General features: G+C 36.1%; 2 protein-coding genes across 2 annotated transcripts; one reads left to right on the forward strand and one right to left on the reverse strand.

Moving 5' to 3' along the window:
• Window positions 1-497: 497 nt before the first annotated feature.
• LOC109042687 (BRISC and BRCA1-A complex member 2) lies at window positions 498-9595 on the reverse strand. The gene is made up of 5 exons (XM_019059572.2): window positions 9280-9595; window positions 7816-8138; window positions 6737-6884; window positions 3951-4085; window positions 498-2305 (listed from the first exon to the last, which is right to left on the reverse strand). The coding sequence occupies exons 1-5, from the start codon at window positions 9353-9355 to the stop codon at window positions 1860-1862; spliced, it is 1128 nt and encodes a 375-aa protein (XP_018915117.2). The 5' UTR covers window positions 9356-9595; the 3' UTR covers window positions 498-1859.
• Window positions 9596-9760: 165 nt separating this feature from the next.
• On the forward strand, window positions 9761-17266 carry LOC109042689 (uncharacterized). The gene is made up of 6 exons (XM_019059573.2): window positions 9761-9903; window positions 10424-10520; window positions 12249-12498; window positions 12938-13207; window positions 14408-14596; window positions 16991-17266. Exons 2-6 carry the CDS (start codon window positions 10435-10437, stop codon window positions 16991-16993), a joined length of 798 nt encoding a protein of 265 aa, XP_018915118.1. The 5' UTR covers window positions 9761-9903; window positions 10424-10434; the 3' UTR covers window positions 16994-17266.
• The last annotated feature ends 1215 nt before the right edge of the window (window positions 17267-18481 follow it).

Genomic DNA, 18481 nt, shown 5'->3' on the forward strand with positions numbered 1-18481 from the left:
AAGTTGATAAAGTCAGTTAATGGGCCTTTCATTGCTATTGATAATTAGAATTCATTGACTGGTTGTCACATTTTTATCAGCAAGAGATGAGAAAAAGGAAAGTGGATTGAAAAACTATTCACAATGAAATAAAATGGGGGGAAAAAAAAATCTTCAATTAAATTACACAATTAAAAAGTAACAAAAAAGAGGATCCTTTCTCTACTCTCCTTCCATTTGAGATAAAAAGTTCTTCATTTCTGAAGTGCTAGTGAAAGCACAAAATTTGCCAAAAGGCTTCTTTTTTTCTTTTTTCTTCGCATAAAATTGTCCTGGACCCCCTTTTTTAAAGTAGATTTTGTAATGTATGATAGTTGAAGGTTGCTTCGCATTGAATCCCCGTTGTTTAAAAAGAGTTTAAAAGGGTGATTACAAATACAGTCTTGAGATAAAAGTTTCAAATCATTTAAAATGTTGTGATAGGGTGTTTCAAATATTTTACCTGGATAATAATAAAATTATGTAAGCTCATAGGAAAATAGAATATTTATTCCTCAAAAATTATAAAATATAAGAATAAACACTGTTCAAGAAGGGTGAACAAGAAATGGTAATTCAAAAAATAATTTAACAAAAACAAAGTTTTGAACACTGAAGTAAAAAAAAAAAATTAACATTATTTTACAGCTAGATGGGGATTAATAGACTCGGTATACTGAACTGACTGACGGGTTCACAAGCACTGTTTTAATATTATTTACTGAATTAGTATAATATGGATGAATATAACTTGTGCAAAATACACTAAAAAAAAAAAAATTAAAGACCAAATGAAATAAAATAAGAAAAAATTCTTGAGAAATTTTTGATCACTAGATTACTCTTAAAACGTCTCAAGAAGCTCCAAGATTTCTATAGAGTTTCATTTAGAGGTAAAAGTTGATTGTAATTTACAGTCAATTAAATCTTTAACAACATCTCATAGTAGTATAAGTCACGGAATGCATCAATAATAAATTTAGATTTAAGAACAGGCAATTTTCTTCTGAAAAATCAAACTAAAAAAGCATACACTAAAAAGAGAACAAGTATTTAGGACTTTATGTTGAATAAAAAGTAATGTTCTGAGCAAATTTTGTTAGAGATAATTAGGCTATGCAAATATAACTTCTCTCTGAATAGAATGTTCACAAAGGAATTTTGGATTTTGAGGTTCATGAGATAAAAATAGTTGATTGAGGAATTATGCTAGGTCCTATCACCAGAAAACGGACAAACTCATTATTAAACATTCGAAATACTTCATAGTTAAGAATTTAACTGTGGTGTTTCGGACATGGGTATTTTTAAAGAAATTGCATAACTAGTTCATAATATAAAATATTTGACAATATTTTTTTCTTTTAAGTTGCCAAAACTTGTGCATTCAAATTTCTATGTTAAAAAATGTGCTATTATGAATAAAGACAATTGAAAACCATGCCAGCAGAGGGGCATATATCAAAATACACCCTTTTCGAATTTTTTCCTTCATTTTTTTCAACCTATTTGTGGATTTTAAAACTTAAGGATTTTTTGGTTAAACCAAATGTTCCACGCAGTTCTTAGGGCTACCATTTTAAACTTTAAAATGTGTTTTTTTAAAGTGTTGTACCTATTACATACGCCCTTCTTTTGGCACAGTCCTCAATTACTCTGAGCTTCATGAACGATTAAGTGATGAACAGATCCAGGAGATGAGGGTGTCACAATTGACTTGGAATTTGGAGAAGAAATAATGAAATAGATCGACAAATTTTTACAGATAAAAAGGCATGATTCTTACTGCTTAGTATTACGAAATGAGGATGGGTAAGTTGGTGCATTTATCACAATTGAATTCACGCTCTGAGAGAATCCAAGTTCTTTTCAAGCAGATGTAAGCTATTTCTTCTAAAATTATGAAAAACTTCAAAAAAACGGGTGTAGAAAGCCTCGACAACCATGTGAGGAGGCATTTGATGATGATACTTTACATTTGTAATGGAATATTCCACGCAGTCCAAAGAGTTCATATCTTTAAAACAGTAGTGGCTGATAAGTCGGTACTGCGGGTCTCTTTCAGGGAGGTTCTTTAAATCGATTTTTAGAAAAAAACTAAAGTTATCTCGAGATAGATGTAATACAACAAAGGTGTACTCGATGGAGTCAAATTCTACGATGGATGATTTAAAGGTCACAAAATACTGAAGAACGATTTGTTTCCGCCTTGCGATCAGTCTTAGCTTTGTCTCAAAAATCTGATTTATTTTATTTTTCACTTCAAGGAAGATATCGAAGACAAGAGCTGAAAAGAGAAAACTCCATTACTTTTTTTTCTACTTGCTCCTGCATTTAATGTCATTCACAGGTCACTGAGTAGTCTCCTGAGGGCAGGTTCACAAGTCTTGCCAAGCTGCTCGTCAGGTCGCCTGCGATGCAGCTTGATAGGCCTTTCAACAAGCCTGCTACCAAACGTGCTCTACGGTGATGATGGGGAGCGCTTCCGGTGGAGGCTCGTTGAGCCTCCTGATGAACAATTTGGTAAGACATGTGAAAGCACCTTGAGGGAGCTCAGAAATGAGTGCCTCCGATTTTAATTTGCACTTTGTAGCATGAAGAGGTTCAAGAACAGTTGTTGGAAGGATAATTTTCAATATTTTTCGAAGAGGCCCCCAAATCTGAGAAAAAATATTGTCTGGAAATGCCTTCCAATAATTAGAGTCATCCCCCATACTAGATGGTGTGAATTCTACCTGTTTACATAATTTTGTATGAGAAACTTCTGGCCGCACTCGGATCAAAATCTAGGATATGATCTTCCCGTGTGAGTGAACTTAAAAATTTACACTACCACTCAGGATCTTCCTCAATGAGTACAAAACTTTAAAAAAAGGTCATTGACATCAATCGAAATAACATTCCAACATTTTTACTTTACAGGATGCGGACCTGAACTTTTTAGTACGGTATTCCGTATTCGTATTTACGTATTCCGGTACTTTTTAGAGGATCACCAGCCATGTTTCTACAATTTGAGAGTAAATTTATAATGAGCTTATTAGAGTTCAACCCTAAAGTGAGCTCAAGATCAATCCACACAGGTCAGTCATTGCCCATTTTTTGAAATCCACTCCCCTCTCAGATCTTCACTTGGCCGCAGCAAGTGTGATGTCACATTGGCTGCTCCCATAAGAAATAATGTGCATTTTAATTTTCCGCCACAAAAATAGCCAGATCCATGTCACTGCGCAGTGGAGTCTCAAAATTCATCTCCGGGAATGACTGACCTGTGTAGATCTGTCTTGGATTAGCCAAAAACAGCTTTTTTTTTGAGAATCAAAACGTAATAGGAGTGCGGAACAATTGCGTATTGGCATCCCTTCAAAGTCCACCATTAGGTTTTTTCTTAAAAAGTGTTTTTTTGAGGTTACATGCTTAGGTTTTGTGAAACATAACCTTACTAATTAATGCCTTTTCTGCTAATTCGATGGTGCTCTTTGAAAATGGTAGAAAGAATGGTAGCCTAGAGCCCACAATTTTTTTTTTTTTTTTAAAAAAACTTTTTGGTGAGCTTCAAAGGATATACACAACTTTTCCACACTGTTGCGTTTTGATTTCTAAAAAAGCTATTTTTTCGCCTACCCTATTGAACCCCCTTCTTGGGATAAAAGTGTTTATTTTGTCCCACACTTCTGTTTAAAAAATACATTTTGGAAGGCTTACTGCAAAAACTGCTGGATCTACAGCAAAACTGACTAAAATACGACCAGAAGAAAATCTGCCTGCAATGTCACAACTGCTGGTTAGGACTAGAAAGGACAACGCTATACCTGTTTTTTAAAATTGCTACAGCGCCTCTAGTAATCTTCATTGTTTAATCCTATCTGCCCATCTAGCCTGACATTTAGTGTTTTTATTGAGAGTGGACTAATAAAATAACTATTACTCACTTTTGTTGTTGTAAAAAGTTCCTTCGAAGTTATCACTGGCATCCCAGAGTTTGCTTCTGCCATAAGCTTTAAGACTGGACCTGACCCTATCTGAGCGACCATCAAAACTTAATGCCCACACAAGTTTGCAATCAGCTGAAAAAAATAAGATAAATAAAATTAAATTAATCGGAGCTTTGCTCTACAGCTCTTATATAATCATTGATAAAAAAAATGTCTTAAAATCTTATCTCACAAGTCTAATATTTAAGAAGCAGTCTCTGATGAGTGGATCATTACTTAAGAAAGAGGCAATGCTAATCGTGGAAGAGTGGACTTGCCTAAGAATGACATTTAACCATATTGGCCAAAATAGTAAACGCCAAAAAACTACTGGAAAACTATAATTTTTAAAAGCTTTCTGGTGGAAGCGTGTTTGCAGTTTCCTTAAAGCAAATTGTGAGCATTTAATTAATGGACCCTCCATGGTGCTCACCTCTTCAACTGTGGTGTTTCTTAATTTCCTTGTAATGATCTACTGATCACCAACAAAAATAATCAGTCTGCAGCTCTAATGAAATTTACTGACATTTACTAAACAGAAGATTGACTGGATGGAGAACAAACAGATCTCAGAAATTCTGCATTCAAGAAATATAAATTCAAACAGTTGAGACTGAAAGCTGTCGTTTTGATAGCTTCATTAAGGCATCCCACCTATAATAGTTACCCGACCTATGTCGTCAATTCTTTCGTTCACGATAACTATCGTTAGATTTCCGTTAGCCTGTTCAAAGTTTGTAATTTTGTCCATTTTGGTCTTATAAAGAACTGTATAGATTTTTGGTTAAATCGCACTTACCATTTACTTATAAACGGTAATTAACGTTAAGGCCCTACTTACGCTGTTTTCCACTAATCCGTTTTTATGAAAGTTCCATTCCTTGGTTTCCTTGGTAACCTTTGTTTGCTATCAGCTGATGTTTCATTTCAATTTATTTTTTTCTTTTTTTAAATAAATCATTGCTAGGTTAGTTCTGATTTTTTTGCCAGCATTTATTCTACCTTCCCCTCCCCTCCAGCTCATTTTTCTAGCTCCATCACCCTCTCCCCTCAACTCATTTTTCTATAGATTTTATCATTTTTTTTATGGCATGTCTTGCTGCCCTACCACCATTTTTTCGGGGTTATAGATATTTTAGCGGCCTCTAGACCCGTGACTCCAGTCACGGGCATTTTGCTAGTTCTGAATAAACCTCAACAGAGTTTTCTATGTGTTATTTTTTTAAAGTTGAGGTAATGGGCCTCTTGCAAACTTTTGCAAGAGCTAAAATAAGTGTTGCTCCTTATAGATAATGTCTCGAAAATCATGATGAGTGCATTGGCAAACTGAAATGCACTCCTGACTTCACAATCCGCGTAAGAAATTTGCGTTTTTTTAAGCTTCCTACTTCAAAGAGGATACTACAGCACAGGTAAACATTTCGTTAGAGGAGTCATTCCATTCAATCCCTGCTCAACATGGCCAACGCTACCGTGCGCAAGTTGAGGAGAGCATAAGGTCAGTCAAGGCGGATATCTATCAACGCGAGAAAAATGTGAATGTAAACACGCCAATTGTTATCAGGTGGTTAGAATCATCCTCCCGTCACAAATGTTTTTGCGGATTGGCGTTGGCAATGTTGAATATTGCGTGGTATCCTTGTGAGTAGGGGTTGGATGGAATGACTCCTCTACTGCAATGTTCACTCGTGCTATGGTATCATTGTTGAAGCGGGAAGCTCGAAAAAACGCAAATTTCTTATGCAAATTGTGAAGTAAATAGTGCATTTCAGACTTTGCCGAAGCGCTTATCATGATTTTTGAGACACTTTCTGTGAGTAACAACTCTTATTTTTACACTAGCAAAAGTTTGCAACAGGCCCATTATCAAATTTAGTTAAATGGAACTGTTACAAGAGCTTAAGAGAGTGGGAAGAGATTTGCACAGGCCTACGTGATGACAAAGTAAATATGAGGAATTCAGGATTGTTGTGTATTTTAGATGTATGAATGCAATTCAACCATAGGTCAACCTTGGAAGTTTCATAGTTCAGTCATGGCTAAGTTATAGGTCAAGTTGGCACTTTTCTATAGGTTTGTCACAGCTATTGTTGTGTTGTTGTAGATACACTTAGTGTGAGAAATGTCACGCTCATATGCCTTGCATATTGCACGTATAGGCTTGTCAACTTTTCCAGATACTTTTACTATAAGAAAAATCAGGACCATTGATCCTTGATAGGCCTTGAATATTGACCAGGCTGAAGAAGTAGTTTATTTTACATTTCCCCACGCTTGATACTTCAAATTGCCAGGCCACACTGAGTCGGTTGTGACCGAGGATGTCCAGCTTCATAAAAGAAAGTGTGAGATGAGTAGATAGAATGCTTGGGTAAAGCGGTTTGGCCACTAAAGAGCAGTAAAGAGGAGTCGAATTTCATTACAAGAATTTTTCTCAACTACTTAGTGACCTTCCCTATTGCCCCTGGTTTTTTCAACAATTGCTTGACTGATATTGCAGCTGGAGAAATAAAGAGGAATCAACATGTGATCCCAAAGGGTGGGTCAGTCCTTCGAGATCCTGGAAAAATACTAATGCCTTTCAAAAGTTCCTCATATTTAATCGAGAGTCAATTAGAGATATTTTTTTTATGGTCTACTTACTTAATTTTTGATTAAAACAGAGAATTACTGCATAAGTCTTCAAGTTCATGATAAATTCTTAAATTAACAAATATATTAGATGAAAAAATTATGATAAGTACCCTGAAGTCCTCCATTGTATTTAAAACCCACCAATGCTTTGATTGAGTCAACTTCGTTTAGAATTTCTACATCCTCCAAATCGTCCACATTAGAGAGAAGCATTTCTAATTCGGAAGAAGCTCGATGATTCTCCGGAATTGAATGAAACTAGAACCAAAAGAGATAGAAATTCAGCTCAGAAGTATAGAAATGAGTTTCTTTAACTAACTTCATCCTGTGAAGGGTGATTAGGGCTTTTCTTAAATGCAAGATGTTGAGGGAAGATAAACCGTCAAAATTTACATATCACATGATGCTGAGTAGATCTTTAGCACTTCAAACACATCAACTGTTGTTTTTTCCTAGGTACTTCAAAAAGAAGAAGAAAAGAAAAAAAAAAACCAAGTGGGAAGTACGAACACACTTGTGTTGGCTGGGTTTGCTTTCATATTTCTAAATTTTCATTGCGATACCCCTAGCCTTTAAAAACATGGTTACATTCTACAACATGTAAGAGATGAAGGTTGGCAGTGTGGCATAATACGTCTCTAAGCTGTATCAATAATATTAGGATAATAACTAACTATAAAGTCACTTGTGAATTACTTCTTAAAATCTGAATGAGTCAATTTTTTTAACAGAACTTGGAACTGTTTTTATGGAAAATTTGGAAGAGCAGAGTAAAGCGCAGGCAGCAACCACGGGATGAAAGTCTAGGCAAAAGAATGTAGAATGAAAAAGTGAAGCAAAAGTAGAAAATATTCTTCATTCTCATCTGGAGTGCACACTACATAAGTTTACTTACCACGTATTTAACTACCTACCCACTATATGATTTGTAATTTATTACTGCATTTACTTTCAGTACAGAAGCAAATACAGCAGATTTTCTGTTGCACTCTAAAATTAAGTATATTTATTTGGCGCAGACTTTAGAGAGCTACGCAGGCTTGCAAAAATGGAAGTTGCTGAACGTTTGCACCAACAGTTCACAGAGATACATTTTCCCTTCCCCTTTCCCTCAAAAAAAAAAAAAAAATAATAAATGAAAAGTGTTTAAGATAAATTAAAACTTACATATAAACCGGAAAATATTTACCTGACAAAATTTAAAATGACATAGAAACTCCTTGATGACGTTAGATAAAGCTTTTGGATCCGTGTGATCCCACTGTGCCAAACTTGGAAATTTCTTTTCGATCAAGTCACAATCAGCATTGTCTAAGAAATTGCCATCCTTGAAGTAAAAATCTGGAGGTAACTCTGGACGGTCACATAAGAATATTACATCCCAAACCAGATGTTTGTTGCAATAAGGAATCACTATAGAAAATCTGTCATTTTTACATGGTTTAATACTCATAGTAGCTGAATTTCGTCCAGATTGTAGGTTTCTGACTTTGACTGGCTCCAGACTGACTCCTAAAACAAAAAATTGCAGTTTACAAATACACTAGATTAAGGTAAATCAAGAAATTCTTTGATGTAGGTACATAAAATCTGACCCAGATTAGCGTTTTTTGCCAGTTAAGTATATTACGACTACTTAAAAAATAATATTACCTGGAAGTAGAAAGTAGACATGTGTCATGGGAATATGTTATCTAATATAGAGTAGAAGTATTTGAAAATAAAGTCAAAAGTAGGTACTAGCAGCAGGAGTAGTGTCATTACACAACATTGATTATTGGAGATCTTGGCAGCTTCCCTTTTATCCTTATTCTAGAGAATTTCAACTTCAGAATTCAGTGATATACTGTTGAAAAAAGAATGCTTGCTACAAGGCTTTAGGGTTCCAATTCCTTTAAATAATTGAATGCAAAAGTGAACAAGATGCCCAGGTCTATCAGTCGTTTGATTCGTAACAGGAAGTTCACAGATGTTCCATCGCCTGGACTAGGTCGAAGTAGCTCTATTGGCAATCTTAAGTACGTATAATAATCAAATTTATAATACTTCACTGCTGATGCACAATGATTTTGTAGGTATCTAAGTAAATCCTCTTTTTGGGACACCTCAGATAGTGGCTAGTTAAATTCATAATTGAATTGGGATGTGCGAAAACTGCTTAGGTATGTCCATTTTTCCAGTCTTCAGTTTTTCTGAGTTGATAATACTTTGCGGAGTTGGATGCAACCACGAAAGTGGCGTTACTACTCGTCTTTGGGTTACCTTAATTCAAAAAAGAGTCCTTTCATCACTATTAAGGTTGTACCAACTCGTTAAAAGTATTACCAACTAAAAAAAAACTGAAGAAGGGAAAAATGGAAATTGGCAGTTTTCGCACGTTCCGCCTCAATTATTGATGGAATTCTTTCGGACGTATTAAAAGTATACATCTTGGAAATATAGGCGGTAGATTTTAGGAGAGTAATGCTTGAGAGCCAAATCCTTACATGTTGTGTATGCAAGTGTGATGGGTTAGAAAGTGTAAGATGTACGACGACATCTCTCAGAATGTTATCTTGATAACACATACGATGTTAAATGATTCGAGAGCCAATCAATGCTGGTGTTTATTGATAACAAAAACAAATTTTGATGTAAGAATATAGGCGCTTACCAGGTCTAAAGTTCGCTACCTCTTGAACAAAGTTGCGGAGTTTGGGGCAGATGGATTCAAGATCGTGTTCATCCATAGCGGCGATAACATGAAAATTTCATGTAACTGATCAAGGCAACGTATAGAGAATAGAATTAACTACAAAAGCAAACGAAAAGTTACAGAATTCTCTGAGATATATGCATAAAGAGCGGTATACTTGCTTTTCTGATGATTTTTGTTGAACTTTTTAACATTTTCCAATTTTTGAACCAAGGAGGCAAAACAAAACAACATGCATGCCGAAATAATCGGGAGGGGGCAAGAGAGGAGGGAAGAAGGATGACGTCATGTTAAGGGCCGGTTTTTTTTGTCTCTCACATTTTAATCAGTTAACTCAAATTAAATAAGGAGAATATTGAGAATATTTCAAAAGCTTTCAAAGTTTATTGGGTATGTGAGCAGAGAATTATCACTGATTATGAGCTTATAAATTATTCAAGTGCCAGCCTCTCGATCTCGAATCTTGACATCCTTCATGACGTCATTTTGAAAAACGTGAGGTATTTGTTGTTTTAGGTTAGGTCTTTCTTCTAATTTTCTTTTTACTGCCTTGCACGTGGCTCTGTTAATCCATTTCACCAAGTGAGTATTTTTTTTTACATTATTTATCTGTAATTTTTGTGTTACTTATCTTCGTTATCAACCCTCAATCCAACTTTAATTTCGTAAGAATGATTCTTTCATCCAAGCTCATATTTTATGAGATTGTTGAAAACGGATGTGCCGAAGAACATGAGCATCACATGTTTGCACTGAAGTTAGTCATTAATGATCAACAGGAAGGGATTTTAAATGAATTCTTGCAAACGCAACGTAATTAATTGTAAGTTAATCACTCAACATTTAAGAGGGTCTAAGTACAAGCCTCCGACTGGGGAATGTCGTAGCTCAACAAGTTTTATTAGAGAGGGAAGGAAGCCCGCAGGCCTTTTTCGAACCCAGATCTGCTGTTTATCTTGTGTATTCAATAAATTTGTCTGATCACAATCTTTCAATTTTGATTAGTATGGCCCTCTTAAGAGCTGAATTTCTGGCAGCCAATCTGAATCAATTTTTATGTATAATAGCAAACTTCATTGTGTTATTTCCTTTTTTGTCCTAGGACCAAACAAAATGATTGTCTCAGTCAACAACACAGAAGTAAAAATTGGCAAAAGCGCTATCGGTGTCAAGAATCTTTCAAAGAAATCGAAAAAAATGTGAGTTGCAACTCCCCTATTCAGGAATTTTCATTTAATGTGGCTCAATGCCGCTCTTAATAAGTTTCTTCCTTTTCCAATTTCTCAGTATTGATGTTCTATTTATCTCCCCAGTCACCTTTATGGCTTTTTTTTTATGCGGAACGCAGTGGAACACGGTCTATCGCGATGAACATCCGTATTTTTTTATTCCGTTCCTCAGCCATGATCCAAGCGTTCCAGGTGGATCAGGGTGGAACGCTGGCTCGCTCTTTCGAGGTGGGGCGAGCTCGCGATCCACTGTGATCCTAATGTAATGCGAGGAAGTTGCCGTCCCCAACAAATCAAAACAATAACAAATCAAACCAAATTCCAAGTTTGGATTTTTTTATCACTTGGAACACTTTGGATCGCTCAGGATTCCGATCCTGTGCGATCCACCCTGATCTGCGATAAAAAAAAAGCCCTTTTGTGGTTTAGTTTTCAAATTCCCAGCTCCTTCATGCCAGCTTTGAAATCTATTCTACCTCAGTGTTTGGAACTCACAGGCGCCAAATGCGCCTAAGAAATCGTTCATGGCGCCCAAAGATGAAGGCTCTGCGCCATCGTGGCCCCTTTAAATTCCCCCCCCCCCTAAAAAAAAAAAAATTACAATGATAGTTTTTTGTTTGTTGATTATTCGAAATTTCCCCCAAGTAACAGCTACTAGTTCTGTACCTAAAACATGTTGCATCTAACTTGTCACTAAATGCGCCGTGATCCATAGGCAAAAAGTCAATTTGGCCCCTAAAAATCGAGCTGGATGCGCCACATGACTCCTGAAACTCCAAGGTGAGTTTCGAACACTGATCTTCATCATCTTAGCAGGTAGTAAATTGACCGTTTGATAAATCCATCTTTGAATGTAAGTTGCCCTTTGAACTTAGCAGTGGTACACCAGGGAGGGCAATGTCACCTGTGTTGTCACGCTGCTTTCCGATCGTGAGTTCAAGAGCAAGCCATCTTTTTATTTCTCAACTTTTAATTTTTTCCCTTTCAAAGATTTAGAAATTTCAGACCAAATTATGGGCGAGTTGTGGGGATAGTTCCGTCAATCTACCTTGACTGGCATGGTTGAATACCATAGTTTTGTAATATTGAGAAGGGTTCGATGATGCAGGGGTTTTTTCTTTTCCTTTTTTTGCCCTTAGCAGTTTATCATAAATTTTTGTCACTAAACTTAACATGTCTAAATCGATTGAAGACTAAACTTAATGCATCTAAGTAAATCGGTTGAAGTTCTTTTCTCAATTAGATGGTTTACCCACATTCCCTTACTTTTAGGGGAAATTCAGATCCCTATCGACACCATCACTAAATATCTTGGCCTCCACCTGGATTCCAGGCTCAGATGGGGCGCTCACATCATTAAAAGGTCGCTCAACTGCGACTTAAATTCTCAAATATGCAGTGGCTCTTGGGGCGCAAATCTCGACTTTCCCTACAACTAAAGTTGCTTCTCTACAAGTCAATGTTGAGGCCGGTTTGGAGTTACGGTTGCCAATTGTGGGGTTGTGCAGTCGAGTCAAATCTAGATAAAATTGAACTAATGCAGATGAAAATCCTGTGCTGCATTGGTAAAGCTGAATGGTATGAGAGAAACGCAGATATTCGCACCGACCCCAATATTGACTCAGTGGAGAATTACATCACCAAGATGTACTATCCTATTTCAACTCAGATAATAACGTGACCATTTGATTTTTACAGAAAGAAAGAGAAATCTGATAAGAAGACTAAGGAGCCTAAGAAAAAAACTAATCATGATGAAGCAGCGCGGAAAAAAATTTTAGAGCAGCGACTAGCAACAGATAAATTGAAACAGGATAGATGGATTGAAATTTTAAAGGATGTCCTTGCCCGCAGTGATACATCTGATGTACATAAACTTATGTTGGAGAAGTGCCTTGAGCCACAATTTGTTCGTTATGTGCCCAGAAAAACAAAGAAAAGTTTTGTGGTGAGTGTTGAGAGTTTCCAACTGTCATTTAAATGCAACTAAAATTTATGTCCCCTGGACTTGACTCGCATTAAGTGATATGAGTTTACGGGTTTTCAAGAAGATAGAATTTAAGTAATATTCCCTTTATTGTGGTGAACATACTTACTTACAGATCAAGTTTTTTTAAAGAAGAGGGTGAAGAAAATGTTCCATTTGGCTCAGGTAGGGAGATTTTAAAATGCAGAGTGTCACACAATGGATCACTGTGTGAACGTAAAAGTGTATCTAGTGCCAGATTTCCGAATTTTTTCGAAGGGCTTTGTCAATATTTTATCATAACCTTAGTAGAGTGTTGCAAATGCCTGTTAATTAGCCAAAACATATAACATACGTAAGAAAATTAAAATATTTGTCCCTAACTCCTTTCTAATATCTTGCATCCTATCTCCATTTACAGAATCTCATAATCTTGTCTGGTGGGTTTGAAGCAAAACATTCAAAAACAGCGGAAGAACTTTTTGCCATCCTCAAAACTGCTGAAGGCTCTGTGCCAAACTCTGTCAAGAGGAGGGAAGCTCGATTGAAGAAAATGCAGAAGAAGAAGCTAAGGAAGGCAATGAAGGCAGGCCAAGAAGGAGGAGCTCCGGCTAAGGTGAAAGTAGAGAAGGCTGAAAAAATGGAGGAAGATGGAAACGATGATGAGGAGATGGCTGAAGTAAAGACTGAGGTGAAGAATGAGTCCATTACCGTTTTTTTTAGTGGTTTGATTTTATTTTTTAAGTCAAATTGTGATGGACATGTTGCCGCTTTTGAAGAGGACAACATTTATTTTTAAAATATTAAGGAAGAAAGTCTAAGTGCGGGGTGTCTACAAGTCAGGAATTTCCGGAAAGTCTGGGAGTACTGAAAAAGTGCGGAAGTTCTGCAAAAGGTCCGAAATTGTTTTAATTTTTTGGTAATTAATGTCTCAATTTGAGGGAGATATTCAAATTTTTGAAATTTTTCGAATTTTGTCAAAAGGAGGTACTGAAAAAGTACTGAATTTTTCTATTGAGGGGGTACTGAATTTCTTGAGAATGTACTGAAAAAGCACTGTAAAAGTACTAAGTTTTGGTCAGTCTGTTTTCGTAGACACCCTGAATATGATGGAAGAAAGCCTAGGTATAAGTCTTGTTCAAAGATCAGGAAAAGTTGGCAAATTCGGAAATTTTGCAATCAGACAAAAGTCAGAGAATCAGAAAATAACGAAATTATGGAAATCCTGGAATTAGTGTACCATCTCCCCAATGCAACCTTTAAGAGATTTTCTCAGAAATGCTACTCAGCAAAGCATACTAATGTATTATTTTGAAAATGTTATTTCTAGGTGTATTTATTATACATCGCATATTCCAGTAAGAAATGGTTCGATTTGCATCTTATTTGATTTGCCTGCCTGTTTTTGTAATTAATCCTCACATATCTTAACATGGATACTTTTGAAATCATGGCTCTCTAATTTTTCTTGAAGTTGGCAACTTGGGCAAATGTGATGTGCTTACAATCCAGCTGTCAAAGCCATACATCATGGAGAAAATATAAAAGGTGGCAGCGAGCAAAAAAATGTTCATTTCTACATCACGGCAAAAATACCCACCTGGCGTTGGCATGAAGCAGCATCCTCTCCACCTTGAAGTCACATTCTTCACAGCATGACCATTACCAAAAATGACATTGAATTTCACAATCTCTCTCTCTCAATCATTCTTGTAAAACAGTTGCAGAACCATGAATTTTCAAATTGACGGGAGTTTCATTTGTTTTATACCATAATATTCTCCAGAGTGTGTTGAAAAATTTTCCATGTGGAGGAACTGATCTCTTGAACACTGTACTCATTGTTAAAATAGGTTTCTAATAGTTTTGTGGTTTGAAAATTCTTCTCTAGGTAAAATCTGAACCAGAGAGCGACAATGAAGCAGGCGGAACCAGTGGACCAACTCTGAAAGTAAAAGGACGATCCAAGAAGAACAGGGTAAAATTGGAAAAAGTAGGAAGTAAAGTGCTCCATTTGCAAGGAAAGCTGAACAAAAACAAGAAAGGCAAAGGAAAAGACAACAATAAGAGACGAAGCAAGGTAAACAGCCACATGATTTTATTTTAGGAAACTAGTACCAAAATGACAGTTTTTGAAGAGTTGGTAAAAATAGGAAAAATCAAACAAATAATACTCAGTGGTAAGGTCAGAGAAAAATCAAGGAAGAGCCCCTTGCAGAACAGGGTGTTTAGGGGCTCCCGGTATATTTTGATGAAGCTTCATTAGATTGGCGCAAAGTTCATTAGTAACACAAAGCCAAAAATTCCCTCATTCTAATGAGTAGAAGCCGAGATATTCACGATTGAACCGGAACTATTTTATATCATGTCAAAGCATGGCGGAAGAATTGCGAGTCCTCTCTCCTCTAGTTGTTCGGCGTTCTCGATTAGGTCTCACATGCAGTTAAATGCTTGTAGGCTACAAAGGCCATATTAAATCCTTCCTCCCACATCTGCTGATTCTGTTTAAGCAACCGCTAGTCATTTCAGAGGAGAGTTGCAATAGAGAGACTTTATATCGCACTGCCGGAGCTGGCCTGAGTGTTCGTATGAAAGTACTGATAGAGTGAATGGAAACAGTATGAGGTCGTAGTTACCTGGAGGAGAAAAGGTGTTACTCTGCCAAAGTGTTCTTCAAAGGCAAGGAAATACGATGCAGAGTGCTTATTTACCTCCACTGCACAGAAAATATCCTGTGTTAAATCGTTTATGTCTTGGCCGTTACTGGTTAGAATGAGCTAATTTTTTGGCTTTGTGCCGATGATGAACTCTTTGTCAATCTATTAAAGTTACATCAGAATAAACTGGGAGCCACTTAGCTCCCCGTTCTGTGCAGGGTTCTTTCGTTGTCAAACCTTGAATTTCTTTTCCAGTTAATTTGTTTAAATGGCTGTAGTTAAGCTTATGGACACTTTTAGCAGAGTCTTAGATGTGTTTCAAGTCATTCTGCGTCAAATCAAGGGAAAACGTTTAACATTTTACTTAGCCAGATTTTGATGAAGTTCGGTTTTGTAATTTACTGAAGAAAAAAAAAAGTGATTGCAAGCTTTTTGACTCATTTTCTAAATTGACTTAAATAAAAGGCAGCCAATTTTTAGGTTGACAGTTAAAATTTTAGAGATACAAAGCTCAGCAATCTGTGGCAGCTATAGACCTAATTTTTAGATTATTTTAAACCTCTTGGTCTGTTCTTTTAATTGGTTGCCAAAACAATTTTTGAGAAAATTATTTTTTAAAATTTTAGGAAGTCAATCTCAAATTTTAAGAATTGGATGGCAATGAGATCAACTTTTACTAAGACTTCAGGATTCTTTTGACTTATCAATTTCTTTAACATTCTGAGGTTCTATGCTGTTATGGTGGTCCTTATTTTCCACTGTTGCGAATTTTAAGGTCTCACACCTTGAATCAATGTCTTTTCACACACAATGGATAGGAAGAATAAGTGTTTCTAAAAAACAAAAGAAGGAAAATAAAAATTAATGGCACCTTTCTCAAAGGCTCTCTAGGAAAGATTGTTCTATATGTCGAAGGCAAATAGTCAAATCAGGCATTTTGTTAAATGCCTAGGCAAATAGTTAAATATTCTTACCTAGACTGAAATTCTGATTATTTTGCTGACTGTAGACAAAATAAGTCTCTGATCATGCGGAATTGAATTCCCTTTTAAAACTTGTTCTGTACTACATACATACTATAAATACGTTTTTTCTAGTCCTTGAATGCAAATTTCCCTCAGAACATGCAGAATTTCGTAAAATCAAAAGTTTTCACAATTTGGGCAGTTGAAGAATTATGAGGAGCATTTCTGAACGGGAAATAAAATGACAATTTGTACTTTTACGTATTTTCGGTCTCAAAATATTGAAAATTAGGGAGGGATTTGTGAAAACATGAAAAACCTTGTAAACATTGAAAACTTAAGTATCTGCCCAGGCCTGATTTGACTCCATATTTGCCTCCGACATATATTCCATTTCTCTGTTTGTTTTTACAATTTGCCATGCTAAGTTCTGTTAATGCTGATTGGTCGGACAATACTTTGTGACTTGGCAAACCTTTTTATGTAGTCTCTCATGATGGCAGCAAGCCCTATTTCTGGCAGTTAAAGTCGGTAAAACGTGCGATGAGCCGACTTTGATTCCGGGAAATAGGGTTTTTCTGCCAATTGATGCCTGCTGTGAGTGACGGGCGAAGTTGCTGAGGAGAATGAAAATTAATGTTCTCCCTTACTTTTTCATGCTTTTTTACCGTTGGCAATGTTAAAATTCTTAGGGGTTTGGGTAGCCCTGTTTTTGACCTCAGCAAGCGGCTTAGTCACGGAATTTTCATCCCTCATGCCTGTTGCATGGAAAAGTGAAGTCAGTGTGTAATATTTGCTCTTTGAAATTGATTCCACCTCATTCAAATATTTTTTTCCCTTGTTCTTTTTCAGTGAACCACCGAAGCCACACTTTTTATGGTCTGACAACAGCTTGTTTATATACAGTTTTCTGCAGACGAATCTGATCTCTTTGTATATCATTCTCCGGCTGCACGAAGAAGACAATCTTAATGAGTAAAAAACTCACCAGAACTGCAGAATTTGAATTATGTTTTTCCTCTGGTGAATATTTGGAAAAAAAAATGATTTTTCTAGAAGCAACATTGATTTTTTATCATGAGACATGTGCACATAACATTTTTTTTAATAAAGTAATTTTGTGTTTTATACATGTGTATTTTATAATTTTTGCAATCTCTGGTATAGAGGGAACATGTTAATTGTCAAGTCAGTTAATAAATTCAATAGACTACCAGACATGGTGCAAAATTTAAATGCACTCGTGATTCTCTGTCAATATTTCACAAAGAATATTATAGTTGCAGTGAAACTTTCCAAATTCAACATAAAAGTTAGAAAATAATACATTTTGTTTTTATTAACTAACAGAAAAACTGGAATCTTCTCGAGTAAAATCGGGCACCAAAGTAATTTTGGTATATTTTATGATGGAAAAATTTTCCTGTGTACCAAATTTTTTTTTGGAGATAATCAAGGATATCTTCTACCAGGAATGTGGGAAAATGTGTGTGAAGCTAAACTGTAGTTATTTGCACAATACATAGGTTGATTTTAATGCCTAATATGGCCTAAATTATAAAGGTTTTTTTCAGAAACAGAAACTTCGAACTTACAATATTTAAAATATGGACGTTTATTTCTTACTTGAAAGGTAATTTTGGAAGTTTTGGATATGTTCAATGTGTCCCATGTGAAAAGACCCCGCACACTCCTTATGAGAATGTATGCTCTGTTCGATTTTCAATTTTTGATCGATTTAAACTTGTCTATGGATGCTGATCAAAAGTCATCATTGCGCCTACTTCCTACAAGACACCATTTTGGAACAGTCTGCTTTTAAAAATTCAATAATTACTTGATTAAAAGAAGGCAGCGCCGCAATTTAACAGGGAAAGCTCTAGCTGGTAAGTGGTAAGGTAGAGAGTGGAAAAGAGAAGAAAGGAACTGATTTGGACGGTAAAATGAAAAGGCTTGCAGAATCTAAGACAAGACTACTGCTCGGCATTGTAGGGGTACCTTAATACACTGAGGCTTTCCTGTTTTTTCCTTGTTTCAGCCGGTACTGAAAGATAGAGAGATCTTTTCGACTCTGAATTGCCTCGCTGCCTTCATTTATTCAAGTAATTACTGAATTTCAAATGCGAACTGTGCTAAAATGGTGCCTCATAGGAAGTTGGCACAATGATGACTTTAGATCAGCATCCATGGATGAGTTTAGATCTATTAAAAAATGGAAAATCGAACAGGGCACACATTCCCACAAGGAGTGTGCAGGGTCATTTTGATGGAAATATATGCTGTAGCACTTGATTTTTCGCCTTGCTCAGTGGTCCTATTTGAATAGAGGTGAATACAACACTT

The sequence above is a fragment of the Bemisia tabaci genome, chromosome 6 (genome assembly GCF_918797505.1).
Source record: "Bemisia tabaci chromosome 6, PGI_BMITA_v3".
NCBI classification, from domain to species: domain Eukaryota; kingdom Metazoa; phylum Arthropoda; class Insecta; order Hemiptera; family Aleyrodidae; genus Bemisia; species Bemisia tabaci.

Excerpts from the sequence above, each read along its gene's own strand:
- LOC109042687 (XM_019059572.2), bottom strand. The coding sequence starts at position 9,355 with ATGGATGAACACGATCTTGAATCCATCTGCCCCAAACTCCGCAACTTT. Across the intron at positions 6,885-7,815 it reads GTCATTTTAAATTTTGTCAG|TTTCATTCAATTCCGGAGAA; the intron begins GTAAATATTTTC and ends TTTTGGTTCTAG. Across the intron at positions 4,086-6,736 it reads ATACAATGGAGGACTTCAGG|CTGATTGCAAACTTGTGTGG; the intron begins GTACTTATCATA and ends TATTTTTTTCAG.
- LOC109042689 (XM_019059573.2), top strand. The coding sequence starts at position 10,435 with ATGATTGTCTCAGTCAACAACACAGAAGTAAAAATTGGCAAAAGCGCT. Across the intron at positions 10,521-12,248 it reads TCAAAGAAATCGAAAAAAAT|AAAGAAAGAGAAATCTGATA; the intron begins GTGAGTTGCAAC and ends TGATTTTTACAG. Across the intron at positions 12,499-12,937 it reads AAACAAAGAAAAGTTTTGTG|AATCTCATAATCTTGTCTGG; the intron begins GTGAGTGTTGAG and ends CTCCATTTACAG.